A 25,301-nucleotide genomic window follows, 5' to 3' on the forward strand; every position below is an offset into this window, starting at 1 on the left:
GCTCCCTTTTTGTAGATCGGGCTTATTATTGAGCCTCTCCAGGATGTTGGTATGCTGGCCGTTCCTCTTATTGCGTGAAATACTAGTGTCACAGTGTTGCACCAGAAGGCTGGGTCTTGCTTGTATAGGATCGGCGGTATCCCGTTGGGACCGGGGGCCCCCTCGAGTTTGCCTTTCAGGATTAGTTTCCTTAACCTGTCTGGGTTGACCTGGGGTAATATTTCTTCTCGGTGCGCGGTTGGGTCCAGTATGGGCGAATGACCTCTAGCCACGACTGGGTTTTGGTCCTTGATTGGTTTAGACCTGCCGGCTTGGTTCTCTTTGTGGGGGAATGTGCCCAGTTTGTCGAGGCTCTGATACCCTGCGTCTGACCTCTCTCCCCCTGTTGGCTTGATCACTGCTGGGTCCGCTGTGTTAAAGTGAGCTGATAGATGAGTATCCCAGTCAGATTCGGAGATGTTGGAGTCAATGCCTTTGTGGCCTGGTTGTTGGAGACTGTGGATGATCTTCCAGAAGCCGGAGCTATTCTTCTGTTTGGAGTTGTGGAGGATTTTTGCCCAAAGGTCCTCATTTAGTTGCCTTTTTCTTTCCCAGGTTTTCTTTTTTAGCAGTGCTTTTAGGTTGCGGAGGTGCTTTTGGGTGCCCTCGATGTTAGGATGTTTTCGGAGTTCTTTGAGGGTCTTTTTTATTTCTTTCTTTATGTTTTTTGTCTCTGCAGTTGGTTTTTTGCCGTATGTGATCCTGGCGATGTTATTGCCTTTTTGGGTTTTTATCTCTGTTGCATGTTTGACTCCTATTTCCTTGACGAATCGAGCCCAGGCGTTGAGGGGGTTTTTGTTTGAGCTGGATGTCTGATGTAAGATTATTTTAGCGCTATTTAGGAGTTTCTCGGGCTCGGTGGGTTCACATCTTATCCTTCTGTAGTTGATGGTGTGTTCTGTAGCAAAGTATCTTCTTGGAACTGCTTTATTCACGCTGGTCAATTCAAGAGTGGATTCTAACGGCAGGTGGTCGCTTTGGGTGCTGTATCCTATCTTGAACGAGCTTATCTTCTCGTACAGTGGGAGAGATATGAGCATGAAGTCGAGGTGTGAAAAGGTGCTTGATGAGAAATAAGTTGGTGCTGGAGGAATGTCCTCAGTGAGTCGTCTGTTGAGCACTCTCAGGTTTAATTGCTCGAGATCTTGTACAAACTGGGTTGCTGTTTTGGTGTATCTGTTTCGGGGGGGGAGAAATTGGCTTGGGATTTTCCAGATGGTATCCATTTCCTTTGTCATATCGTCCGTGGTTTTTTCTCTGAAAAGGTTAAGGTTAAAATCTCCTGCCACAAGTACGTTTTCCATGTCCCCCTCGGCCATGAGCCTTGTCAGTTCTTTGAGTTCCCTTGACCCTGATTTTTTGTGCTTCGGATGGATTTATGTGTTTATGACGTGTAGCTGTTGAATGACCTGTTCGTTTTTAACTGCAAATGATATACACTGTATTCCGTTTGGTGGGGTGATGTTTGCTCTTTTTATTTCCGTTGCACCGATGGTAGGTATTGAGGAGAGTATTGCGAGTCCTCCTGAGCATCGGCCATAATGGGAGCCTCTGGTTGCCGGATGGGTCAGAGTTGTATAGCCTTGTAAAGGGATGTCATTTGATTCCCATGTTTCCTGAAGTAGGATCAGGTCAAAACTGTTTAAGTAATTTTGTGTGTCTGGGTCATCCAGTTTGGTTGTAGAGGTTACATACCCCCATAAAGGAGTAACTAACAGTCTAAATTAATGGGGAAATTAAACCCACAACCATCCCTCGTGTAAGGTAACTGTAACCAGCTATCCACTGAATAACTAGACGTCCTTACATAAAGGCACCATATTATGGGCTGTGGAAGCTGAAACAAGAAAATCTTAAACTAAAAACTTTCAAGCAATAATGTAAATGTAGGCAACCTCCGTGTGCGAGCAAGGCATACAAACAATAGATGTTAAGCACGCACCAACATATATTCAACAGGCAAACAAGTACAAATAAAAAACACTATTTTTCCCTAACCACACAGAATGGAATGGTAAGATGCAAAGCTTGGACATTGAATAATGTAACCATTGAAGTACAATTGCACCACCGATTCACATGCAAGTAAAAAGGAGCATACATGTCAACTGTAAAAAAATACACCAACGTGTTGCTTGTTGACCCACGGTCAGCAAGGAACTAAATCAACTAAATAGACTACATAAGCTCAAAAGTGTAAAAGACAAAAGTGAAAACCATAAGCTGTGGCACTAATAAAAAAAAATAGCACCTTCTGTATAAAATATAATTGTGAACGGGCCAGGTTGGCGGAAGATAAAAGCGTGTAAAAAAAAACCCCGTATTATGACAACCCCTCCAACATACGTGAAATGGAGGATCCCACCTAAAGAATGTTCTGAAGACAATTGCACAGTCAGTACCACCGCGTTATCCTCGAAGTTCATACGGCTTTGCCTCATTGAAACTGCTTAAGGAATCCCTCGTAGATGAATCCTGAACATTCTGAGCATACCGATCTGCACGCAATGACCGATCTCCATAACCAGGAAGAAACTTTATTGGCACATTGAAAAAAACAACGTAGTTGGCATTGAATAACCACTAACTGAGAGACGCTTCCAGTAGCAAGATGGCGTCACGTAATAGACGTGCTGCCAGATGGCTCTCAGCACGGCCATGCATGCAGCTTCTGGAGATAGGAAGGCAGCACGGACATTAAAGGACGTCACCCGGAATCCATGGTGACATAAAAAAACACAGAGGAGGTAGGGCTGCGCGCGTACAGTAGACCGCACGCTCTCAGTGGTTGAACTCAAATAAAATACAGCGCTGACACAGCTTGTTTTAAATAAATAAGGCTCACCACATCGTGTTGCTAGTATAGCAGAGTCCTAGGCAAACACCTGCAACAGTGCTACCCCTGGGGCTGAAAAGCACTATTTTCACCAAGTCACACAACTTCTGTGTAACACGAGTGTGCACCCAAGAAAGTTCATGAACATACATGACACAGTGGAGCATATTGAGTTATCCATGACAGCAGGTGCTGCACGCAGTGTTGAGACTGCTACACTCACTTTGGTTCATGAAGTCACTGTAGAATTGAAGTCGCTATGGCTAAAACTCCTGACCTTGTGCTAGTCCGTTCCCGAGTAAGATCCAGTGTAGGGATCTCTGCTCCAATATATACAGAAACGAGTAGTAGCCAAAGACATTGAACTGGGACTTCGCCTCTAGTGCAGACATACAGAGGTAGACAAACCAGAGGCAGGTCCCACCTTTCTTTAAACCTTCTGCTGCAATCTCCTTCAGTGCAATAACTGGACGCTGTTAGTTTTACCATATTTGAAATGAAGAATCCCAAAATGTCTTTTTCATAAAGACGTAAACTCTGTAGCACTATGTGGCTGGAACACCAACACCTGGTTGTAGAGAAGCTACACATCCAACTCACCAAACACTTTTGAAGATAAAAATGTGGCTGGAACACCAGATGTGGCTGTAGTTGAACTACTTCTCCAACTCACTGTACTCCTTTGTGACTGGAACACTAAATGCGGTTGTAGTTGAACTACTCCCCCAACTCACAGTAATCTTTTAGCTGGCTGTAGTGTCAGTTGGTGGTGACACTGTTCGTTGGGGCTGTCCATTGGAAGGACACTGGTGGGGCTGGCGCTGGCTTGCCTGGAAATAAACTCATTGTAATTGTATTAGCTTGTAGGATCTCTTGGTTTCACAAGTAGTTTCTCTGTAGTTCCTTTGTTTGTGCTGTACCTAGAGTCTCTAGGGTTCAATTCCATCCTCGTCGCCAAAATTATGTTGTGTCCTATGAAGGTAGACACCTGGAGTCAGGATGTATATTTAAGTCTTCTTTATTCTGTCCCCAGTTCAGACTTGACTCCAGCCAGCCTAGTGTGATACCAGCCCCACCAGGAGCAGCCTGCCTAGCTGCTCAATCGATCTCTAACTGCCAACACTCATCCACTCAGGCACTCAGGCATTCCACGCATCACAGACACACTAACATTCCAATGACCAACTCACACTCTGGCTGAGCAGCTAGAGGCAGCAGGGCTGGAATACATGTTATACAAATAAGTAGGGTATAAGAGTCCTATCTCACACACAACCCAAATGGTGTCCCGACTGTGGAAACGGACACTAAAATGGATAGGCTGGTTAACCCGACTGACTCGGATGACACCAATGTGGGGTGGCAACTTTTTGGGCCAGCTAATGTCCCTTTTTCTGGTTCCGGCAGTGGGATGCTATTGGCATCTCAACTCCAGGAGATATCATACTGGGCCTAGTTCTTAAATCTTTTCAGGTTCCGCAGACAGATTTTCAATTTTATCAACAGCAGCTCTATAGATATCTCTAGTTATGGCATGCTCTTACTCCCTAACTACGCGATCTACATGAACTACCGGAATTCAACCCAGTAGCGGGCAAACTACTAACCAGGCATTTGGGTACACACACAATTAGACGGGTTTACCAGACACTAGTGACACACAGTACATCCACACTTCCAACTTTAACACCTTGGCTGCTGTGGTTATTTTTCCCCTGTGCTGGAAAATCCTGGATGCCATATATTCATGACGAGCTGAGCTCGTCATCAGCATCGAAGGGGTTAAGACAGACCTGGCTGGAGGTCATACCCACACTCGATAATTACGACTGGACAGAGGTTCTAATAGTGCCACGTGAATCAGAGATACCGTCCAGGCTACATCTTACCCCAAAAAAATGCCTTCATCGAGCTTATATTACTAGATATTGCCTATGGCGCAAGGGTGACATTGCCTCGCAGATCTTTCTAAGATGTGGGATAACTGAGGGCACCTTCCTGCACACGGTATTGGAATGTACAACACTTGAGAGTATCTGGCTCGGAGTGGTTGCCTGCCTACAAAGGGCCTTTTTCTGGGAGATTCCCTTTCACCCAAAGAAGTCATTACTACATAGAGTTGGAGCTGGAGGTAATAGAAAAGACACTTGGTCTTCTTGCACTTAACTCTAGCTAAACTCACCATTGCATGGCTATGGAAGGATGTGTCCCCGCCCACAGTAGGTACATGTAGGCAAAGAATGGACAATTTTATGGGAATGGAAATGGCGGTATTTCGAGCTGGGGGTTGCCACAGAAACCCGTAAAGATATGGCAACGATGGTCACTCCACAGGGGCATTGTATTGGCACCGGTCCTTGGAGGTTTCCGGTCCCCTATCACATCCACATATCGTCTGTATAGAGGCTCTAAGAATGTTGTTCATGATGGGAGTGGTGGATTTGATTTTTTTTCATCGGTGAATCCTACCGCCGCAGGTAGGAGTCTTGCCGCTGCCTCCATCGTGGTCTTCATCTAGTTCGGACCTTCGGGTCGTCTCAGGCTCTGCCTTTTTGTCTTAACTTTGCCTGAAGTTCGTGCTCATCGATGCTGCTTTCCCGTTTATAGAGGACATGAGCCGACCATATTACTGAGGTCCACCGAATATTGATTCCTGGCCCTTCTACTAGTATTTTCACCTATCTGGAGAGTTTTTTATCAGGCTCTTTTGGAACCCTTTTAAAAGACATTTGGCTGGTCTATTTTGGCCCCCTGACCCGCAGTGGTACCTCAGCTCCCTCCCTGAACCTCGCCTGGACTCTCTACAGGCCCCTGAAATTGTGATGCTCCGAATTTCGACCGTCTAGTGAGCGCATGCACCTACTGGATTCCTTTTATACTTGTTGTTGCCAATTACCTGCTATTCCTCTGAAACATCTCAGTGGTCCCGTTTTTGAGGGCCCCTAGAATACCCACCCTCAGCCTTTGCTGCTACTAGGACCGCTCCTCAGGACCTTGTGGCAGACGTCATTTACTGTGTCTGCCTGTTTTCTATTCCAAGTGCACCCTGATGAAGGAAGCCTGTATTGGCACTTGTCCGAAACGCGAGTCAGCGCTTTTGTGTGTGGTGATATGTATGTGAATGCTTGTGTATGAATTTGATTGTACAAAAGGTGTGTTTGAGTGTATGAGTGAATGTACTTTGTGCCTTTTTTTAATTATCTTTGCGTGTCCTAGTTTTTATATTGTATTTCTGTATATGATTATGAAAAGTTTTTCAGATACTATTTCACTGTCTTAATGAAATTATTTTTCTATGAAAACAATGTATATATAAAAAATTAAAATTAAAAATTTCTTTGAATAAATAAATTTTCCTTGTGGTTGTGTGGGTTAGCTGAATGTGCGATTAGAACTTTGTTCTTTTGGTATTTAGGGAACACCCATTTCCATGTTTCTCTCTAGGATTTGATTTTGGCAACATATGTTGAATTATTGGAGGTGTGCACCGGGGTGTTACTGCACTGCAAGTTTAGACAAGCCATGTTGGCCATCATGTAATGTTACAAGAAGATCTAAAAAAATATTTTGTGGAAAAAAAACTGTATGTCAGTGGTAAAGTTTGTGGCCATTTCAATTGAAAATGTCTGTCTTCTAAATGCCCACGCTTCAGTAATCTATTCATTATAAGTCTGAATAGATAACTATTCCTGCACCCAGTCTGACAATGCTATTGGTGAACTGAGAGGCAGGCCAGGGACCATGTATACCCTAAAATGTGGGCTAGATCTTTATTACACATAAATCAAAAGTTTAGTCTATTCGATCAAACTAAAGAGTTGTTTTTACAGCAGACATAATGAACTACTACATTTGAAAGTCCTTGTCTGTGATAATGAAGAAAAAGGCGACTTGGTGAAATAAAATATTTGCCAAAGATCACCAATTTGAGATGAGTTTATGGGTAAAGCACATTACAGGTATTTCGAAAAGATTAGTCAAGCCACTAGACCTGCAGGTCTGATAAAATAAAAGATTTTTTAAGGCCTGTGGTGGCAGTTCTTCTGTTGCTAGTCTGTCAGTGTAGGGGAGAGCATTACTCCCTCTATTAAGCCATTGTGGGTGTTGTGAGACAAGTTGTCTGGATGAAGCGCTCTCTCTTACATATCGCCTCCATCAACATGGTCACGTCTGCCCAATTATAGTGGTGCTTCAGTCAAATTACATGAATTGACTTGTGGGGGTGTCAGGGGTCTTGGCCAGGTCTCCCACTTTTCAAGGTATGAGGGTCCAATTCACTTGACCTGGAGGGTCCTGGGAACCACAGTCTCAACTACCTACGCTTTCTAGCCATGTTTGTATTCAACCAGGATTGCTTTTTGGTCATTCCACTGTTTTAACAGTTCTGTGTGGCCTCCAAATGTTTTTTGGCCTTCTCAATGTAATTTGCCTTCTAGGAGGGGAAGCCTAGCAAATATTTCTCAATGTCTTGTTAGGATTTCTGTAAAATGTCTCCCACCCTTCATGGACCAGACACAATAGATCTCTTTGTGCCAATTCAGAGGGTCAAAGTAGTTAAAGCCCACTTCTTCTGTGGTACATCGCTGCAGTCAAACAGGCACAGCAACAAGATGTCCCACTTCCGTCTGAGCTTTTCATCCGATACATGAAAATGCCTGCTAAGGTCTTGTTGAATGTCATGAGTGATGTAATATGTGACGTCATCAGCAGTGCATTGCAGGCGCGCAAGTTATAGTGAGTCCAACTAACTATAACATGGGAATTTCAATGGTTTTATGTCAGTAAAATTTCCAGCTAACTATAACTGGTGTCAAACCTATAGTTTTTTCAGTGAATTTAATAGGTTTTTTAATAGCAAATTTCTATAGCTATGAAATATAATATTTTTTATAATGAATCCTATATTGTATATTTATGTAATACTATTTTTTTATGTATACATGTTTTTTTTATTTTTATTTTTGTGCCCTGGAGCGCTCCCGGTGCGCGTACCGGTGAACGCACCGGTAAGCGCAGTCTTGCGGCGCTCCCCGGTGCGCGTACCAGTGAGCGTCCCGTTAGCGCTATTGCCGAGAACGAAAACATCATTGTGACGTATCGCTTAGCCGCGTCTGCGTGATGCGCACCCGGAAGCACCCACGCGCATACGATTGCGCTACGTAAGCGCCCCGGGGCGCGCCCCGGGTCGCGTAGCGTAAGCGAGTCGGGTCATGTGATCTGAAAATAACACTTTTCATTGGTTCAGAACAGTTTTGGTTTCCAAATGATGAAAGCCCGAGTCATGTGACCTGAAAATAACACTTTTCATTGGTTCATCGACTATCTCTTTTATTGTTTGGCGGGGAGGTAGAAGCTCGGCTGAGGACTATATCTCCGCGCTTAACAATAATGATGTGAACCTAAAATTCACTAGCACAATTAGTGACAGCAGCGTATGTTATCTTGATTTAGAAGTATTTGTGGACAACAACAACCTCCACACTAGACTCTACAGGAAGCCCACGGCAGGCAATGCCGTGTTACACGTGGCTAGCCATCACCCGAGGAGTCTAATCAGGAACGTACCTTACGGTAAATATCTCTGCCTCAAAAGGAACTACTCAGCGGAAACAGATTTTAGAAATGCCCAAAAAGATGCTAACAGATTCCAGGCTAGGGGCTACTCAAAGAATATACTAAATCAGGCAACCGTTAAGGCAGAAACCATCAACAGGAGGGATCTCCTGTTGGTGAAGGAGGCACAGAATGAGAATGATCAGGTCAGAATGATCACCACATTCAACATCAAATCAGGTGATCTTGTCTAGGCATTTAAGACAAACTGGCATATATTAAAAACAGATAACATCTTGAAAAAACATATCTCTGATAGACCTATGATTACCTATCGGAGATGTCAGTCATTATCAGATATCCTGATTCATAGCCACTCCCCCCCCCCCCCCCCCCCCCCCCCAACTGCAACCTCTGCTACCAATAGGATCACAGGCTTCTTCCCGTGCTTGCGCTGCAAAGCTTGCAAGTATAGCAAGAAAGTAAAAGAATACCCAGGAAGATCAGGAGAGGATAAACCTAACAGGGTGATCACGAAACATCTAAACTGTAATTCAGAGTTTACAGTATATTGTCTGGAGTGCCCGTGTAACAAGCATCACATAGGCAGTACCATCAAACCCACCAAACTGAGAATCCTGGAACATATGAGGGCTATCGCGAATAATAAGACCTATCCGGTAGCCCGTCATTTTGCTGAATTTCATAAAAGCAACAGGGATTTACTCAGTTATTACTGCATAGACCAAATTACAAAATCAGAACGTGGTGGGGACAGGGAAAAATCACTCCATCAGAGTCAAGATATATTTTGGACCTCCAAAACAATGACACCGTGGGGCCTCAATAATGATGCAGAAATGTGGGTTCACCTATGAAACAGGACTGGGAAATACTCTGTGTGCACACACTGTTTAGGTAAAGATGTCTTTCTATACTTGCACGATCCCCTGAGAATGCCTTGTTAATATGTAAATATCTGTATCATACACACTTTGGATTCAAGCCCATACAGGGCTCCATAAAGAAAAGTAATATGCACTGTAAAACTTTGAAGTGGGTATATCCCATCTAAAGCTAGGGGATACACCCCTACATAACTAGCGATGTGAATCCAAATGTACATAATCTTGGAATGTATATATATGAATTTACACAATATTAGGAGACACACAGATATGAATATAGTGTGCATAAGAATAATGTAATGTTTGTTGTGGTCAATGATTTTAATTTAGCACTAGAGCACTTTATTTTCGCTGTTTGAACCAATGTACAATCCTTGTAGTACTACACTACAAGATGGCCGCTGTTTCCATGGAATTTACCATCTTCTATGTTGATGAAATGAAAAAGGGCGGTGGGTTTAAAATGGCGATTGAATGTTTGCACAAACTGACACTGACGAAGCTTACTTGCGAAACGCGTCTGTCGGGGGTGAAGAGGGTTTGGAAAATAAATAAACTTTTTAAAACATCTTGACATCGGAGTGCTTGCTGTTTTTCTCGACCGAATTGGTTGGATTGTGTGGCTATATATATATATATATATATATATATATATATATATATATATATATTACCTACTAGCGATAGCCAGTAGGTATATATAGTTAGAATTTTTTCTCTATGGGACTTCTGAAAATTCTATGTCTAATAACTTTGGCGTTTGTGGACGGAATCGGCTGAAATTGTCAGGAAAATGGCACATTTTGATTCTGAGCAGCCCCTGAAAATTTGGTGGAGTTTCGTCAAGGGGGGGCTGAGAAAAAAGGGGGGTCCCAAAACGCGTTTTTTCCATTCATTTTTCCATAGGGCGGTTGGACTCACTTTTAGCTCGAACGGCTGAATGGATTTGCACGAAACTTGGCAAAATTGTAGGGACTGTTAGCCCGATGTGACTTTGCTAGGTCTCAATATATGTGCTCCAGTAGTTTTTGAGAAATTAACGTTCAAACCAAGATATATATCTGTAACAGCGCTCTGGGCAGCGATCCGGTCCGCTTACTTTTCGCTTATCGGAACTTTGCGCGCAGAAAGCTGATTGGCTCTCCGGTGTCTGTCAACATTCTAAGCAGTCCGGAGCGGCCGCCATCTTGTCTCTCGGTAGGATCGAGAGAGAAGAAGAGGTGGAAAACGAAAGGGGAATTTAATGAAAGGGGGCAAGGTATCCCCCTCTTGACCCCCTAGGAATGTTGTTGGGGTTATTAAAGGGTCCCGTGGGGAAAATAAAAAAAAAATGATTTTTCACGGTAGAAGCGCGGCCGCGAACTGGTAGCGAAACGGGAATTCGCCATTTTGTGCTTCGTTAATTAAATTACTAGTTATAAGTGGGTGCGGGAGACGTATCCTAATCCCCTATGTTTCCTGAGGGTGGCTGAGGAGGCTGATATATGTTGATACATCTCTTCCAGCGGCTGTGCGTGAGCTTTTTTTTTTTTTTGCTGCGTGACAGTCCGGAGCGGCCGCCATCTTGTCTCTCGGTAGGATCGAGAGAGAAGAAAAGGTGAAAAACTAAGGGGGAATTTAATGAAAGGGGGCAAGGTATCCCCCTCTTGACCCCCTAGGAATGTTGTTGGGGTTATTAAAGGGTCCCGTGGGGAAAATAAAAAAAAAATGATTTTTCACGGTAGAAGCGCTTCACGGGCCGCGAACTGGGCCGCAAACTGGTAGCGAAACGGGAATTCGCCATTTTGTGCTTCGTTAATTAAAGTACTAGGTATAAGGGGGTGCGGGAGACGTATCCTAATCCCCTATGTTTCCTGAGGGTGGCTGAGGAGGCTGATATATGTTGATACATCTCTTCCAGCGGCTGCGCCATCTTGCCTTTTTTCGAATGCCACAATTTTGTCGTGCACGGCAGCCATTTTAGATGCCAGGCTGGTCCCAGGCTATCACCTAACCCTGCGGATGTAGTTTATGGCCCCAGCTGTAGAGAATTCAGACATGCCAATCCTCCTGATTCAGGCGTGTGAGTACTGATTTCAGTGCTAGTCTCCCGCCTCCCGATTTCTGCAAGCAAAAACCCGGGGGCATATTACGAACAACTAGCGATAATTTTTGTCTCTAACTTGTTTAGAGACAAAAATTATCGCCGCACATCGGCGATTTTTATCGCAGATAAACCTTGCTATTATCGCAGAAAAGTCAGCGATATTCATGTATTATCGATCTAATGCTCTTAGCCATGTTATCCACCTCCCATTGGATAACATGGCTAAGAACTGCTCAGGGCAGGTGTTAGATTTTGGAGATATTCGCGCTTAGCGCGAATATCTCCAAAAGTTGGTAATAGAAGGTAGCGATGTTAGGGACTGTTTCCAGTCGCTAACATCTTGGCACGCCACTTTGCATGTCATTAGTGATAAGTATCACTGACATGCAAAGCAGGGCCCAAGATGGTCGCTATCTCCTTTTAGCTGTCACTAACTGGTGTTAGCGACAGCTTGGTAATAGGGAGATAATTTTATCTCCGCTTTCATGGCTTTTAAAGCCAAAAAAGCGGAGATAAACCCCCTTGATAATATGCCCCACGATTCCTTGGGGGTTTCAGCTGACAGGGCTTGGTATTGTTACATGGTAATTTTTCCATGAAACGTCAGAGGGTCGATGCAGGGGTTCTAGAAGAGGTGATAAACCATTTAAGCCTCATGAACAAGCGCATGGTCTTTTAAAGATTTGTGAAGTACTCGGGGCGGCGGTGTGTGTGTGCCCTCTTTCAGGAGCGGGCGGGGGGGCACTGCCAGCAACTTGCCAGGTCAGGTAGTGTTCAACACGTGCATCACCCTTTCTCTGCTTGCTATTGCGCTCCATGCTTCGGAAAGGTAAGAAAAAGAACGTGCATTTGCGTTTGAAATGTCCGATCCTGCAGCAGCACACTTCCAAAGCCCACACATGACAATAACCCGATTCAAGGCCCCATTCACCCGTTTTAAAAAAAATAGATAACACTCCAACAAAGTAAGGTTATAAAACTTTATTAACTACTAACTTTAACGAACGGAACAAAAACTAAAAACATTTAAACATTTCTCAACACAAAAAGCAACAATGGTTAGAAGCTGTCTTTTGTGCGAATAGTCCCAAGGCAGCACAACGTGCAGAGTTCTGGACGGCACCCAGGTGATGTCGCCTGGGTGCCGCACTGGTTTAGGAATCCTACAATGCTGCTCCGAAAATTGGCGTGGGGCGTCCCGGGTGGGGCGGGGGGAGGCCTCGTCAGTAGCGGTCTGTTGTGCGAATAGTCCCAAGGCAGCACAACGTGCAGAGTTCTGGACGGCACCCAGGTGATGTCGCCTGGGTGCCGCACTGGTTTAGGGATCCTACAATGCAGCACAGAAAAACAGCGTGGGGCGTCCCGGGTGGTGCGGGGGGAGGCCTCGTCAGTAGCGGTCTGTGTCCAGTGTCACATGGCTGACACAACATGTACGACAGGCACCCAGGTGATGTCCAGTAAACTGCCGCACTGGTTTTGGTATCCTACAATGCTGCTCCGAAAATTGGCGTGCGGCGGCCCGGGGGGGGGGGGCGTGGGGGAGCCGGCGTGAACGGGCCTCCCCAGGTGGCAGCCATCTAGCTGAGTTGCGCTCGCTCTTGCGGCCACAGCGTCTCGCTCACCATGTTGTTGAGTTGCTCCCACTCTTGCAGTGCAGCGATAGGCGGCTGCCACATGGCTCTTAAAATGGCGGACAGCTCCTCGGTTTTAGGCCTGGTCCACTGAAATGGCCCTGGGACACTTTGGAACTCGGACGCTTGCCTGCTAGGGCTTGGGCTCCATTCTCGAAAAGCGTCCCCTCAGCCGTGAAGATTGTATAAAAGTCTTGGGGGCCCCCGACTCCCGCAGGCTTCCGGTGGGGAGCGGCTGCCATGATTGCTCGCGGAATGACCACGACGGAGCCACGAGATGGTGGTGCTCTCATGCTGACGCCAGCTTCAGTCTGAATGATCCAGAAACAAGGTGGGGCTTTCATCGTTTGGGAAAAAAAAATGTTCTAAACCAATGAAAAGTGTTATTTTTAGGTCATATGACCAAGCCTTCCATCTTTAGGAAACCAAAAGTAAAATGAACCAATGAAAAGTTTTATAAACAAGTCACATGACCTGTTATGCGGCATAGGGCTACAAAAAGCGTAGAAAATCCGTTGGCACGTGAGGCGGCGTCAGTAGCGGACCGATGTGCGAATAGGCCGAAGGCAGCACAACGGGCCGAGATCCGGATGGTACCGAGGTGGTGTCCAGCAAATTGCCGCACTGGTGTGGCCATCCTACAATGCTGCGCCGAAAGACGGCGTGTCCAGCTGAGTTGCGGTCACTGTTGCGGTACAGTGACTCGAACGCGCCGAGATGCGGATGGCACCGAGGTGGTGTCCAGCAAATTGCCGCACTGGTGTGGCCATCCTACAATGCTGCGCCGAAAGACGGCGTGTCCAGCTGAATTGCGGTCACTGTTGCGGTACAGTGACTCGAACGCGCCGAGATCCGGATGGCACCGAGGTGGTGTCCAGCAAATTGCCGCACTGGTGTGGCCATCCTACAATGCTGCGCCGAAAGACGGCGTGTCCAGCTGAATTGCGGTCACTGTTGCGGTACAGTGACTCGAACGCGCCGAGATCCGGATGGCACCGAGGTGGTGTCCAGCAAATTGCCGCACTGGTGTGGCCATCCTACAATGCTGCGCCGAAAGACGGCGTGTCCAGCTGAGTTGCAGTCACTGTTGCGGTACAGTGAGTCGAACGCGCCGAGATCTGGATGGCACCGAGGTGGTGTCCAGCAAATTGCCGCACTGGTGTGGCCATCCTACAATGCTGCGCCGAAAGTCGGCGTGGGGTGCCCCGTTGGTTTATGAGGTGATGTCAGTAGTGGACCGATGTGTGAATAGGTCGGAACCAGCACAAGGCGCCCTGCACTGTTGAGCCTTTTTCAATGCCTGTTTTTTGTTGTTTCCCCTCCATCAAAAACAAAACAAAAATACAAGGCGCCAAGATCCGAATGACAAGTCCTGGATGTTGAGTGCCTCAGTTGAGAGTTCTGAGCAGTGCTTGTAAGACTGTCTGAAGCTTATTTGCACCTGCTGCAGCTTCACTAGGTCCGGCGGAACTTTTTGCCTTTTCCTTTCTGCTTCTTTTCCTACAATGCGTTTCATCTGAAGACACGACCAGGTCCCTGAATGTGTGCAGGGGGACGCTATTGATTGAATGAAAATGGCGGCTTGACACAAAGCTGACTCAAGCGTTACTGTTGGTGCTATACAGACAAAAATTGGTTTTCAGATTGTACATTCTTCAGGTTTTTTTTTTCCATCCAAGTCTGATTGAGAGTTTGTAGAAAAATGGCTTCAGATTTTCCACATACTACTCTTCAACATTCTTCCTAAATGTAACAATGTGAAACTCACTAGGAGAACGGCTGTTTCTGTTTCCTTTCAAAATGCTGCCACCAATATTTTCTGAATGGAAGACACCATCTTGTAGCATAAAGGGCCGAAAGGGGTTCTGGTCTGGCCGATGGTTGGTGGAGACATTTTGACTATATCTTGGACCTGCCCGGCCTCGCCCAAAATGGCGCCGGTATAAATGGGACTCGTAACTCCTTGCCCGCAAATGTATGTCTAGAAAATGTTATTGTAAGTGGCCCTGTCGTATTTTAATTACAAAATGTACGTCCACCGATTCCGCAACTGTTAGACACCTTTGTTCTTGTCACCTAATGGCCCGCTCGTTACGTTCTTCTACAGTGTAAATGTCTCCTCATCATATACGATTTCAGTTTGCTCCGTGGCCGGCCCACGTGGTTATAGGCCCGTATTTGTATACTGACATTTTCACAATAAAGGTTTTTAAAACAAAACACGGTAGTAGTATTTACATTTGTAAAGTTTTTACTTTTAGTGACTGTTTTCGAATCAGTAAAAGGCAAGTGAAATAAAGCAGTCCAATTACATGACGGATAAAAGGTATAATATGTAGGAACGCAGTAAAGATAAATGGTCAAGGGCAGTTGTGTTTTTCATGTCTGCAACATAAAGTGATCGATAAGAATCTGATAATCAGGCGTATCGGCGACTAAGACAGCAGGCCGAATCTCTTTTACTCAACGGCTCCGTCATGGAAGGAAGAAACGCCCTTTTTCTCGAAAAAGGAATATATTTTACTTGCAAGACAGTTGTAAATTTTCCGGGAAAGTACATTAGCCTGGAATATTATAATATATGTTTGAAAAAAAAATATTGTTCGAAAATAATAAAAAGCGTAATTTTTAGGTCATATGACCAAGCTTTTCATCATTAAATTAACAAAAGTAAAATGAACCAATGAAAAGTTTTATTAACAAGTCACATGACCTGTTATGCTTACGTTACGCGCTGCGCGCCGCGCCTCGGATCACTTCCGGGTGCGCTAACGCGGCGTGTCATAAAACGCATTACGCGACAACGTAGGTCAAGAATATAGTCTAAATGTCTCCACCAACCAGCGTTCAGAACACAACCCCTTTCAGCAGTCCAAAAAGTTCTGTTAAATGACAACAGAGGGGACAGGCAACAAGAACCATCAGTCAAAGAGGGGAGGGCAAGTTCTTCTCTTCCGGGTCATGTTGGGGCGCTACCGGAACTGATCGAATTGGTAGTCTATAGTGTTTCTGGATGTTTCAGACTAAAGCTGGCGTCAGCATGAGACCACTACCATCTCGTAGCTCCGTCGTGGCCATTCCACGAGCAATCATGGCAGCCGCTCCCCACCAGAAGCCTGCGGGAGTCGGAGGCCCCCAAGACTTTTGTAGAATCTTCACGGCTGAGGGGACGCTTTTCGAGAATGGGACCCAAGCCCTAGCAGACAAGCGTCCGAGTTCCAAGGTGTCCCAGGGCCATTTTAGTGGACCAGGCCCAAAACCGAAGAGCCGGCCGCCATTTTGAGAGTCCTGTGGCAGCCGCCTATCGCTGCACCGCAAGAGCGGGCGCATCTCAACTACATGGTGAGCGAGACGCTGTAGTCGCAAGAGCGGGCGGTAAACAGCTGAATGGCGGAAGAGGCACAGTGTAGCAAAAGCGGGCGGAATGGCAACTAAAACGATAAAGGGGCGCCCCACTACAGCTTGTCTTCAGGTCAAACGGATTGTGGGACAAGGTCCAGAATTGAAGAGTCATCAAAAGGCAAAAAGTTCCGCCGGACCCCGGGAGCCGGCCGCCTATGTCGGGGGCGATCTCAGGCTACACCAGTGCTATAAGACTTGGGGAGGGTGTCGGAGCCAAGCGTCTTCTCCGAGTCCATGGCCATCACACCGCCCCTCAGGGGCCTCCGTCAAGCTGTTTAGGAAGGTAACATATCACATTGTTTTCTAATGCAGTCAGGTCCACAAACGACACTCACTTACTTTGAGAATAGTGAAGCTGCAGTAGGTGGAAATAAGCTTCAGACAGTGTTACAAGCACTGCTCAGAACTCTTAACTATGGCACCCAACATCCAGAACTTATGCTATTTGAGAATGGTAGTGACATCGAAGCATCTCAGGGACCAAAACCATTAACGTACTTTCACGTATGAAAATCTTACTTGGGGAGGGGGCAGGAGCGAAGCGCCCCCTCCCAGTCAGCGCCACCACACCGTATGTTGAAAATCTGAAGCCATCGTTCTACAAAGTCAACCAAACTTGGATTGAAAAATCTAGAAAAATGTACAAACTGAAAACCAGTTTTGGTCTGCATAGCATCAGTAGCAACGCTTGAGTCAGCTTTGTGTCAAGCCGCCATTTTGATTCAACAAAGCACAGGCATTGAAAAAGGCTGCAATTAAGAACTCTAAACTATGGCACCCAACATCCAGGAGCTTGCCATCCGGATCTTGGAGCCTTGTGCTGTTTTCGATCTATTCACACATCGGTCCACTACTGACATCATCTTATAAACCAACGTTATGTAAATAGTTTTTTAATAAAATGTTTTACCCTGTTTCTTTGCTGGTGTGTTGTCTATATTTTTAATATTTGCATAGGGTTTGTCGTTATTTTGTGCGGGATGGGTGATGGAGCCGAGCTGTCTTGCAGCCCTCATGGTGTGGAGCTCAGTTCATCTCACTATTTTCGTATTTCTCATGAAGGGTTGTTCCTAATATTTCTATTTTAGCGAGGTCAAAAAGAGATCCAATTAGTGGCCTACTGATTTTGCTCGATTACTTTTATTTTTTTACACGATTTTTCACTATCTGCAAAGACTAAACAGAGTATTGCGACCTTGTGCTTGTTTGTAAATAGAGAATGATCCAAAGAGAACCAATTCTAAAACAGTAAATGCTTGGACAACAATCAATCAAATGGAGAGACAAGGAGGCACGACGGATTACAACGGGGGTAAAGGCCTGCGTTAACTACCCTTCAGTATCTGCAAAGAGAGAGTACTACTAAGACAAAAGAGGGGAGGGGGGGGGGGGGTACAGCGTTCAAAGCACATCAGCGTGCATAAATACGAAAATGTTTTTATCTATCACGTACTTGACATTTTAAAGCTTTTCATATTTGCTATTAAAAAACCAATGAAATTCACAGAAAAAAACATAGGTTATAGTGGATATATAGTTAGGAATTTGCATTTACAAAATCTTGAAAATTCAATGAAAAAACCATTGGTTTTAGACCATATATAGTTAGGAATTAGCATTTACAAAACCTTATTTTACTCGCATAAAACCATTGAAATTCCATATATAGTTAGAAGCGCTAACTATATATCGCGCACCCGCAATCCACTGCTGATGATGTCACATATTACATCATTCATGACATGGTCAGTGACATCACTGATGACATCACTGATGACATCTCAAATGACATCACTGATGACATCTCAAATGACATCACTGATGACAACTCAAATGACATCACTGATGACATCTCAAATGACATCACTGATGACATCACTGATGACAACTCAAATGACATCACTGATGACATCTCATTTGACATCACTGATCACATCACTCATGTGATAATACAATGAACCTCTTCAGACTCTAATATAACCTTACATACACTCAGTATAAACAGACACTCACAGACTGTCACTCATCCATGGAGTTACTCACACACCTAGTCAGTCATGCAAAGAATCAATCACACCTCCATTTCCTCAACTATAAAGTTATACACATCTTACTTATTCAAACATATAATAACACATATTTATTCTCTTATATAATCCCTGATACAAGCTCACAGTGATCGATACAGCCACTCACACATTCACTGGCTCTTATGTTCAGTTATTTATATATCTCAACTCTCACATGTATTGTGTTTTACATACGTACTTACTTGCACATGTAGCAATGAGAAATCCATTCACTCACCAACACACCCATGCATAGTCAACCGCCCATATAGCTGTTTCCACATGCACTCTTGAACTCATACTCCTAGTGAATCAACTGCTTACACATCTATGCACAGAGTCACGCACCTCCCAGCCACCCACACACACACTCAGCCTCCCATTCAAATACTTGGGCAACCAATCAATAACCCATGTGGCCACTCTTATAGCTACTGATCAACACATGCAGCAGCTTACACAACAACAAACATACTGATGCACAAATTAAGACAGTTTAGTCACTAACCCATGCACTCAGTGAGACACATTTAATCACTCACTCATACAGTCAGTCATGCACCTACTAAATTCTTCATCCAGACACTTATACATCCACTCATTCTTCAATATGTGAAACATATTTAAACTTTACAGACACATACAATCACTGGATGTTGTGATCAGTGATGTCATCAGTGATGTCATTTGAGATGTCATCAGTGATGTCATCAGTGATGTCACTGACCATGTCATGAATGATGTAATATGTGACATCATCAGCAGTGGATTGCGGGTGCGCGATATATAGTTAGCGCTTCTAACTATATATGGAATTTCAATGGTTTTATGCGAGTAAAATAAGGTTTTGTAAATGCTAATTCCTAACTATATATGGCCTAAAACCAATGGTTTTTTCATTGAATTTTCAAGGTTTTGTAAATGCAAATTCCTAACTATATATCCACTATAACCTATGGTTTTTTCTGTGAATATATATATATATATATATATATATATATATATATATATATATATATATATACTCTTCCTTCGCCATATTGCTGTGGCATTATCCTGTCAGTTCAGGATGAACATTACATATTTATAGTAGAAGCTCAGATGCAATGTGTCAAATTTTGAGAGATGCTCAAGGACAGCAGTTCTCTTATCTACATGACACTATTCTTAATGTGCCTCTTGACCTATTTACCTTCACCCATTCTATTTGCTGTCTTCGATCTGATGCACTTTTACTGGACTTTATTACCCTGTCCATGTAGAACTAATTTTAAAATGTGTTTTTTTTTTTTTTTTTTTTTGGATGGGTTCCCTTGGTTTTTCTTCTCCTGCTGTTTTTTCATGGCCCTTCAGGTTTACCTTGGATGCTTGTAACTAATTTTGCTGCCTTGTTTAGTTTCTTTGTTGCTTCAGGAAATGGTGGTTTTTGCTTTCCTCTGACAGTTATTCTGGTGTACGTACGATTAATTAGTGATGAGGTAAGTGAGTGGCACATCTTTAACTGTCAGTTGTCTTTTAGAGGCTCCCCTGTTCCTGTAAATTTGGAATTTGGTTAGGGTGGTAGGACTTCTCTCTGACCTGCCTGCACTGCTTGCAGTATTTCACTGTTCTCATATTTGGTCCTTCCATGTTTCAGTGCATGTGATGGTGCATCTTCTCTTGTTTCCAAAGCCTTCTCATTTATAGTTGAAGCTCATATTTCCATGTCTTTTTGCTGGTGTACTGTGATACAGCTTGACCTTATCTGCAAGCGTGACATTTCTATGTGCCTTGTTCCTTCCAGAAGCATCCTCGGTTGGTGCTGAAAATGGACCCAAAGAAACAAGAAAGAGGAAGCGTTCCTACAAGACAATTGAGCAGAACCCGAACAGTCTCAACACCTCTGAGGCAGAACGCAAGTGTGAGGTGAGTGATTATAGGTATTGCTGTATACCTTTTTCCTTCTCCTTGGCAGCATACCCGGAGTCATTGTTAGGAGCGATCATCTCAATCATTAGTGCTGTTGCGATGTTCCTACAGCCAAGCTTGAAGATCAATTTGAAAGTAAGCCATGTGAAGTTAGCCTGCGATCTGCTTAACAGGTGGAGTAAGTTGATGGGTTGGTTTCTTGCATCCAACTGTAGAAGACTCAACTGATTGGAAAAAGTGCAGTTGAAGCATTGGTGGATGTGGTAGTTTTGTGGTGACGTATGACTGCATAGGCAGAAACTATTTAAAGCTTAATATTTCAGATTAAAGATTGCTTAGGTGTGTTCTGTTGGAAGATACTATTAGAGTAGTTGCCTGTGCTGGCGGGAAATTTTGGGGTGGCGATGTATTTCGTGGGGATCACTAAAACCCTCTGAATTTTTAGCTGTTGAGATGCTGACTAGACAGCCAGAACTCTAGTACTATTTAAAAAAGTCTTATTTATTATCTCCCAACTACTTTGCATCAAGTTGAGTGCTGTTCATAAAAAAGCTCAACATTTAAAGTACGTCATACAGTGGTAAAATATTTTCAATTCCAAATAAAATGTAGCCAGCATCGCACACCCCAAGTCAGTGGCAGGATTTAGCACCAAATACTTTAAATACAAATGACCTAGAAATGAAAGATAGGATACTGTGCCTTCAAGAGAACTTTCCAGAACTTCTCCCAGTATCCCAGAATGCACAGCAGGTCCCTTTTACTTTCAGGTCTTTTTTCCGGCTCCTGCTAACAGGACCCTGGTGCATTGAGCTCTCCATTTTTCAAGGGTTTATTGGATTTTGTGCAGTTTTTGTGATTTTAAGTGTTTTCAGTTTGTGTCTTGGTGCTTTCCCTTCACTCCTTTGTGTTTGTTCAGGCTTTTTAGGGCTCTAAAATGCCTGCTCTTTTCGACAAATGCCCAGTATGTGGGAGGAAGAAGGCCAAGACTGATCCGCACGAAGTCTGCATCATCTTCCTTCCTGAAGCACATGTCCCTGAAGAGTGTGACATCTGCAAGAACCTTTCAGCGAGGACCCTGAGGGAAAGGCTGAAGATTAGGCTTCAAGGTCTAGAGGACAGACGACTGCAGGCTGCAGGTAGGTCTGGGCAGACTGGGAAGGCTCCCTCTGTTATCTCAGTCGACGACTACGTCGGCGTCAACGTCGAGCCGTCAACGCCGAAGAAGGAGGGACCGGCATCGGCGCTCGCCGTCGAGGCGACACTGCCGGTTGGCGTCGAAGACGGTCGGCGTCGAGAAGACGGTCGGCGTCGAGAAGACGGTCGGCGTCGAGAAGACGGTCGGCGTCGAGAAGACGGTCGGCGTCGAGAAGACGGTCGGCGTCGAGAAGACTGTCGGCGTCGAGAAGACTGTCGGCGTCGAGGGAATCCTCGACGTCGAGGACCTTGAAGAAGCGGTCAGCGTCAAGGAAGAGCCGACATTCGTCGTCGAGGACTGAACGTTCGACGCAGCGGAGGTGGCGTTCGGCATCGAGGGAGAAGCGTTTGACGTCACGGAGGCGGCGATCTACGCCGGAGTCGCGGAGGCCGCATTCGACGCTGGAGACACGACGCTCGTCGTTGAGAAGGAAGAGATCGGCGTCTAGGAGTTGTTCCAACTCTCCTAAGCGGCGCAGAAGGAGTTCTGGCGCCAGAAGTCACGCTGGTTCTGGTGGAGGGTGCCGGAGACGGCGGTCACCTGCTGGAGGGGCTGGTTCACAGTCCCCTCCCCCGAAGACGTCACCGGCCTCGGTGTACTCAGTGCTTTATACACCACCTCGTCCGAAGGCTCCTCCTCCCCCTGTACCTAAGGAGGCCCTCCCATCAACCCTCCACTTCCACCACTTCCTCCCTCAGGACAGCCACCACCACGTCCGCCTCTGGGCCCATCCCTAGGTCGGAGATACCCTCCGTTCCTCCGCCAAGATTGGCATCACTACCTCCCCTTCCAACACCACCTAAGGGGACGCCAAAACCGAAACCTCAGGATAAGCCACGGAGGACACCTCCACAGAAACCTGCGGAACGTCCACAGACGGGGAGATCGCGTTCTCTTTCCAGGAGGAGGGAACGATCGTGCAACAGGTCATCCACGATATCAAGACGGCGCCACAAGAGGCACAGGTCTCGCTCCCTGACGAGGTCATCAGAGACCAGGGACTACACCCCGACTCTGTTGGAGTCACCGGAGACCAGAGTATCACCGGTGGACGATCTGGTGTCCTTTCACGACGTCCTGTTGAGGGGTGCAGCTAAGTTGGGCATCTCGTTGACGGTGCCCACTCCCAAGACGTCGGTAATTTTCGAGATACTGCACCAAAAACATCTGTCTCGACCTTTACTGCCACTGGTGCCGGGCCTGGAGGATCCGGCCATGGACCTTTTTCTCACCCCGGCAGTGGCTAAGGCGGCCCCCTCGAGACTACAGAAAAAGTACCGGGCTCCTAATTCGGATCCGGCCTTTCTAAGGGTGGAACCCCCTCCAGACTCTGTGATAATGACGGCGGCTCGTAAACAACATGCCACCACGCCATCATCCACGGTCCCACCAGATAAAGAATCCAGGTGGATGGATTCTGCTGGAAGGAAGGTTTGTGGGACTTCGGCTTCGTCTATGAAGGCGGCGAGTGCTACGGCCCTGTTAGGACGCTACGACCGCACACTCTGGGAATCCCTCCAGCAGTTTGTGGAACTCCTGCCTCGCGACAAAAGAGGATTTCCAGATGTTGGTGGAGAATCAGGTCATCAGTACTGCGGCCGATCCTTCCCTCCTGGCGGCGCATGGCTTCTGCCATGGGATTAACCAGAGACGACACGCATGGCTCCGCCTCATGTCGCTGAAACCTGATGCCCAACAGAGGGTTGCCAATTTGCCATTCTCTGGCGAGACTCTGTTCGGGAAACATGCGGATGACGAGATGGCCCGCATGAAGGCTGAGACGCTCACGGCTGTGGGCCTGGAGAAGCCCAAAGAGACTAAATCTTAACGGCTGTTCCAGAGGTGGTTCGGTGGACAGGGCAGAGGGTGTGGCCAACCTTCGGGACAGCAACAGCAACAACAGCAGCAGTTCCGAAGGCCGTTCCAGAAGCGTCAGAAAGGCAGAGGAGGCCAACAGTCAGCAACAGCGACCAAAGGCCCGACCGGGACTAGGCCCTGAGCGCTTACTTCCCCTACATCCGTTACCCACTCCGGTGGGGGGAAGTGTTCAATTTTTTCTGGCAGAGTGGAGAAAAATTACTCGGGACAAGTGGGTGCTGAATATTGTTTGCAATGGATACAGTCTTCGGTTCACCAGCCCGCCTCCCGCAATTCCGCCGGTCAGCTCGCAGTTTCAACTGCTCGAGCTTCAGGCGGAGGCGGATATCCTGTTAAGGAAAAGGGCGATAGAAGACGTACCTCTGTCTCAAAGAGGAAGAGGTCTGTACTCCCGGTTCTTCCTCGTTCGCAAGAAGGACAAGAAAGAGTTCAGACCCATTCTAGACTTGCGGCAGGCAAACAAGTGGATTCGCAGAGAAGTTTTGCATGCTGTTGTTGCATCAGATTTACCCTCAGTTGCAACAGGGAGACTGGCTATGTGCTATAGACCTACAGGATGCGTACTTCCATGTGCACATTGCACACAAACACAGGAAGTTCCTGCGATTCCAAGTCGGCGCCAATCATTATCAATACACAGTAGTCTCATTCGGACTGAAGTCTGCGCCGAGAACATTCTCGAAGTGCATGGCGGTGGTAGCAGCACACCTGAGGAAGAACAAGGTGTTCGTCTACCCCGTACCTGGACGATTGGTTGATCAAGGCCTCCTCCTTCTCGGAAGCTCGAGCACACTTCCAGAAGACGTGCGTTCTCTTGAACAAGCTGGGGTTGCACATCAACATGTCCAAGTCTGTCCCGACTCCGATCCAATGCATACAGTACTTGGGAGCCTCCATCAATACGCTGTCAGCAAGCGTGTCTCCTTCGGAGGAGCGACGCTTATCACTCCTTCGGGAAGGCTCAGGCTCTTATGACCACTCCATCTACAACAGTGAGGACGGTGTCTTCTCTACTGGGATCGATGGCCTCTTGTATCTTCCTAACGTCACACGCAGGTCTGCACATGAGACCGTTGCAAGAGTGCTTGGAGTACCAGTGGGATCAGAGGAGAGGATCTTGAGTCTCTGAAGTGGTGGTGTTTGGCGAAGAATCTCCTCAGATGGGTTCCCTTCCACAAGGACATTCCCACGCAGACTGTCGTGACGGATGCCTTCCTCCACGGCTGGGGGGCGCACTCCGGAAACTTACAGATTCAAGGAACGTGATCCCCGATGGAGTCCACATATCGCATCAATTTCCTGGAACTCAGGGCTGTTCACTTGGCACTGAAGGCCTTCCATCCGTCCTTCCAGACCAAATCTCTGCTTGTACAGACGGACAATACGACCACGATGTATTACCTGAACAAGCAGGGGGGTTCGAGATCACACGCTCTGTCATAGGAGGCGCAGGCCATCTGGCACTGGCTTCTGGCCAGAGGACTGACAATAACGCATACCCATCTACCAGGTGTGCAGAATGTTCAGGCGGACGCACTGAGCAGACTGATTCAGGAGAACCACAAATGGGTCATAAACGGCGAAGTACTAGGAGAAGTCTTCGCAAGGTGGGGGGACTCCAGACGTAGATCTGTTCGCCACCGCCGTAAACAGCAAATGCTGAGACTTCGCCTCCAGGTACTTCCAGCAGGGGATGCTGGGGAATGCGCTATGGATCGACTGGTCGAACAGCTTTCTGTACGCTTTTCCACCCATTCCCCTGATTCCGGCGGTACTCATAAAGTTTGCCCGGT

At 46.1% G+C, this 25,301-nt stretch overlaps 1 protein-coding gene across 1 annotated transcript in view; it reads left to right on the forward strand.

Moving 5' to 3' along the window:
- The window catches only part of NCAPH (non-SMC condensin I complex subunit H), a 379,053-nt gene that overhangs the window by 148,561 nt on the left and 205,191 nt on the right, over positions 1-25,301 (forward strand). The window contains exon 6 of the mRNA XM_086943336.1: positions 20,308-20,429. Coding sequence (XP_086799462.1) covers positions 20,308-20,429 — 122 coding nt within the window. The remainder of the gene's footprint in view (positions 1-20,307; positions 20,430-25,301) is intronic.

Source organism: Lissotriton vulgaris, chromosome 11, assembly GCF_964263255.1.
Source record: "Lissotriton vulgaris chromosome 11, aLisVul1.2, whole genome shotgun sequence".
Classification (NCBI taxonomy): Eukaryota; Metazoa; Chordata; class Amphibia; order Caudata; family Salamandridae; genus Lissotriton; species Lissotriton vulgaris.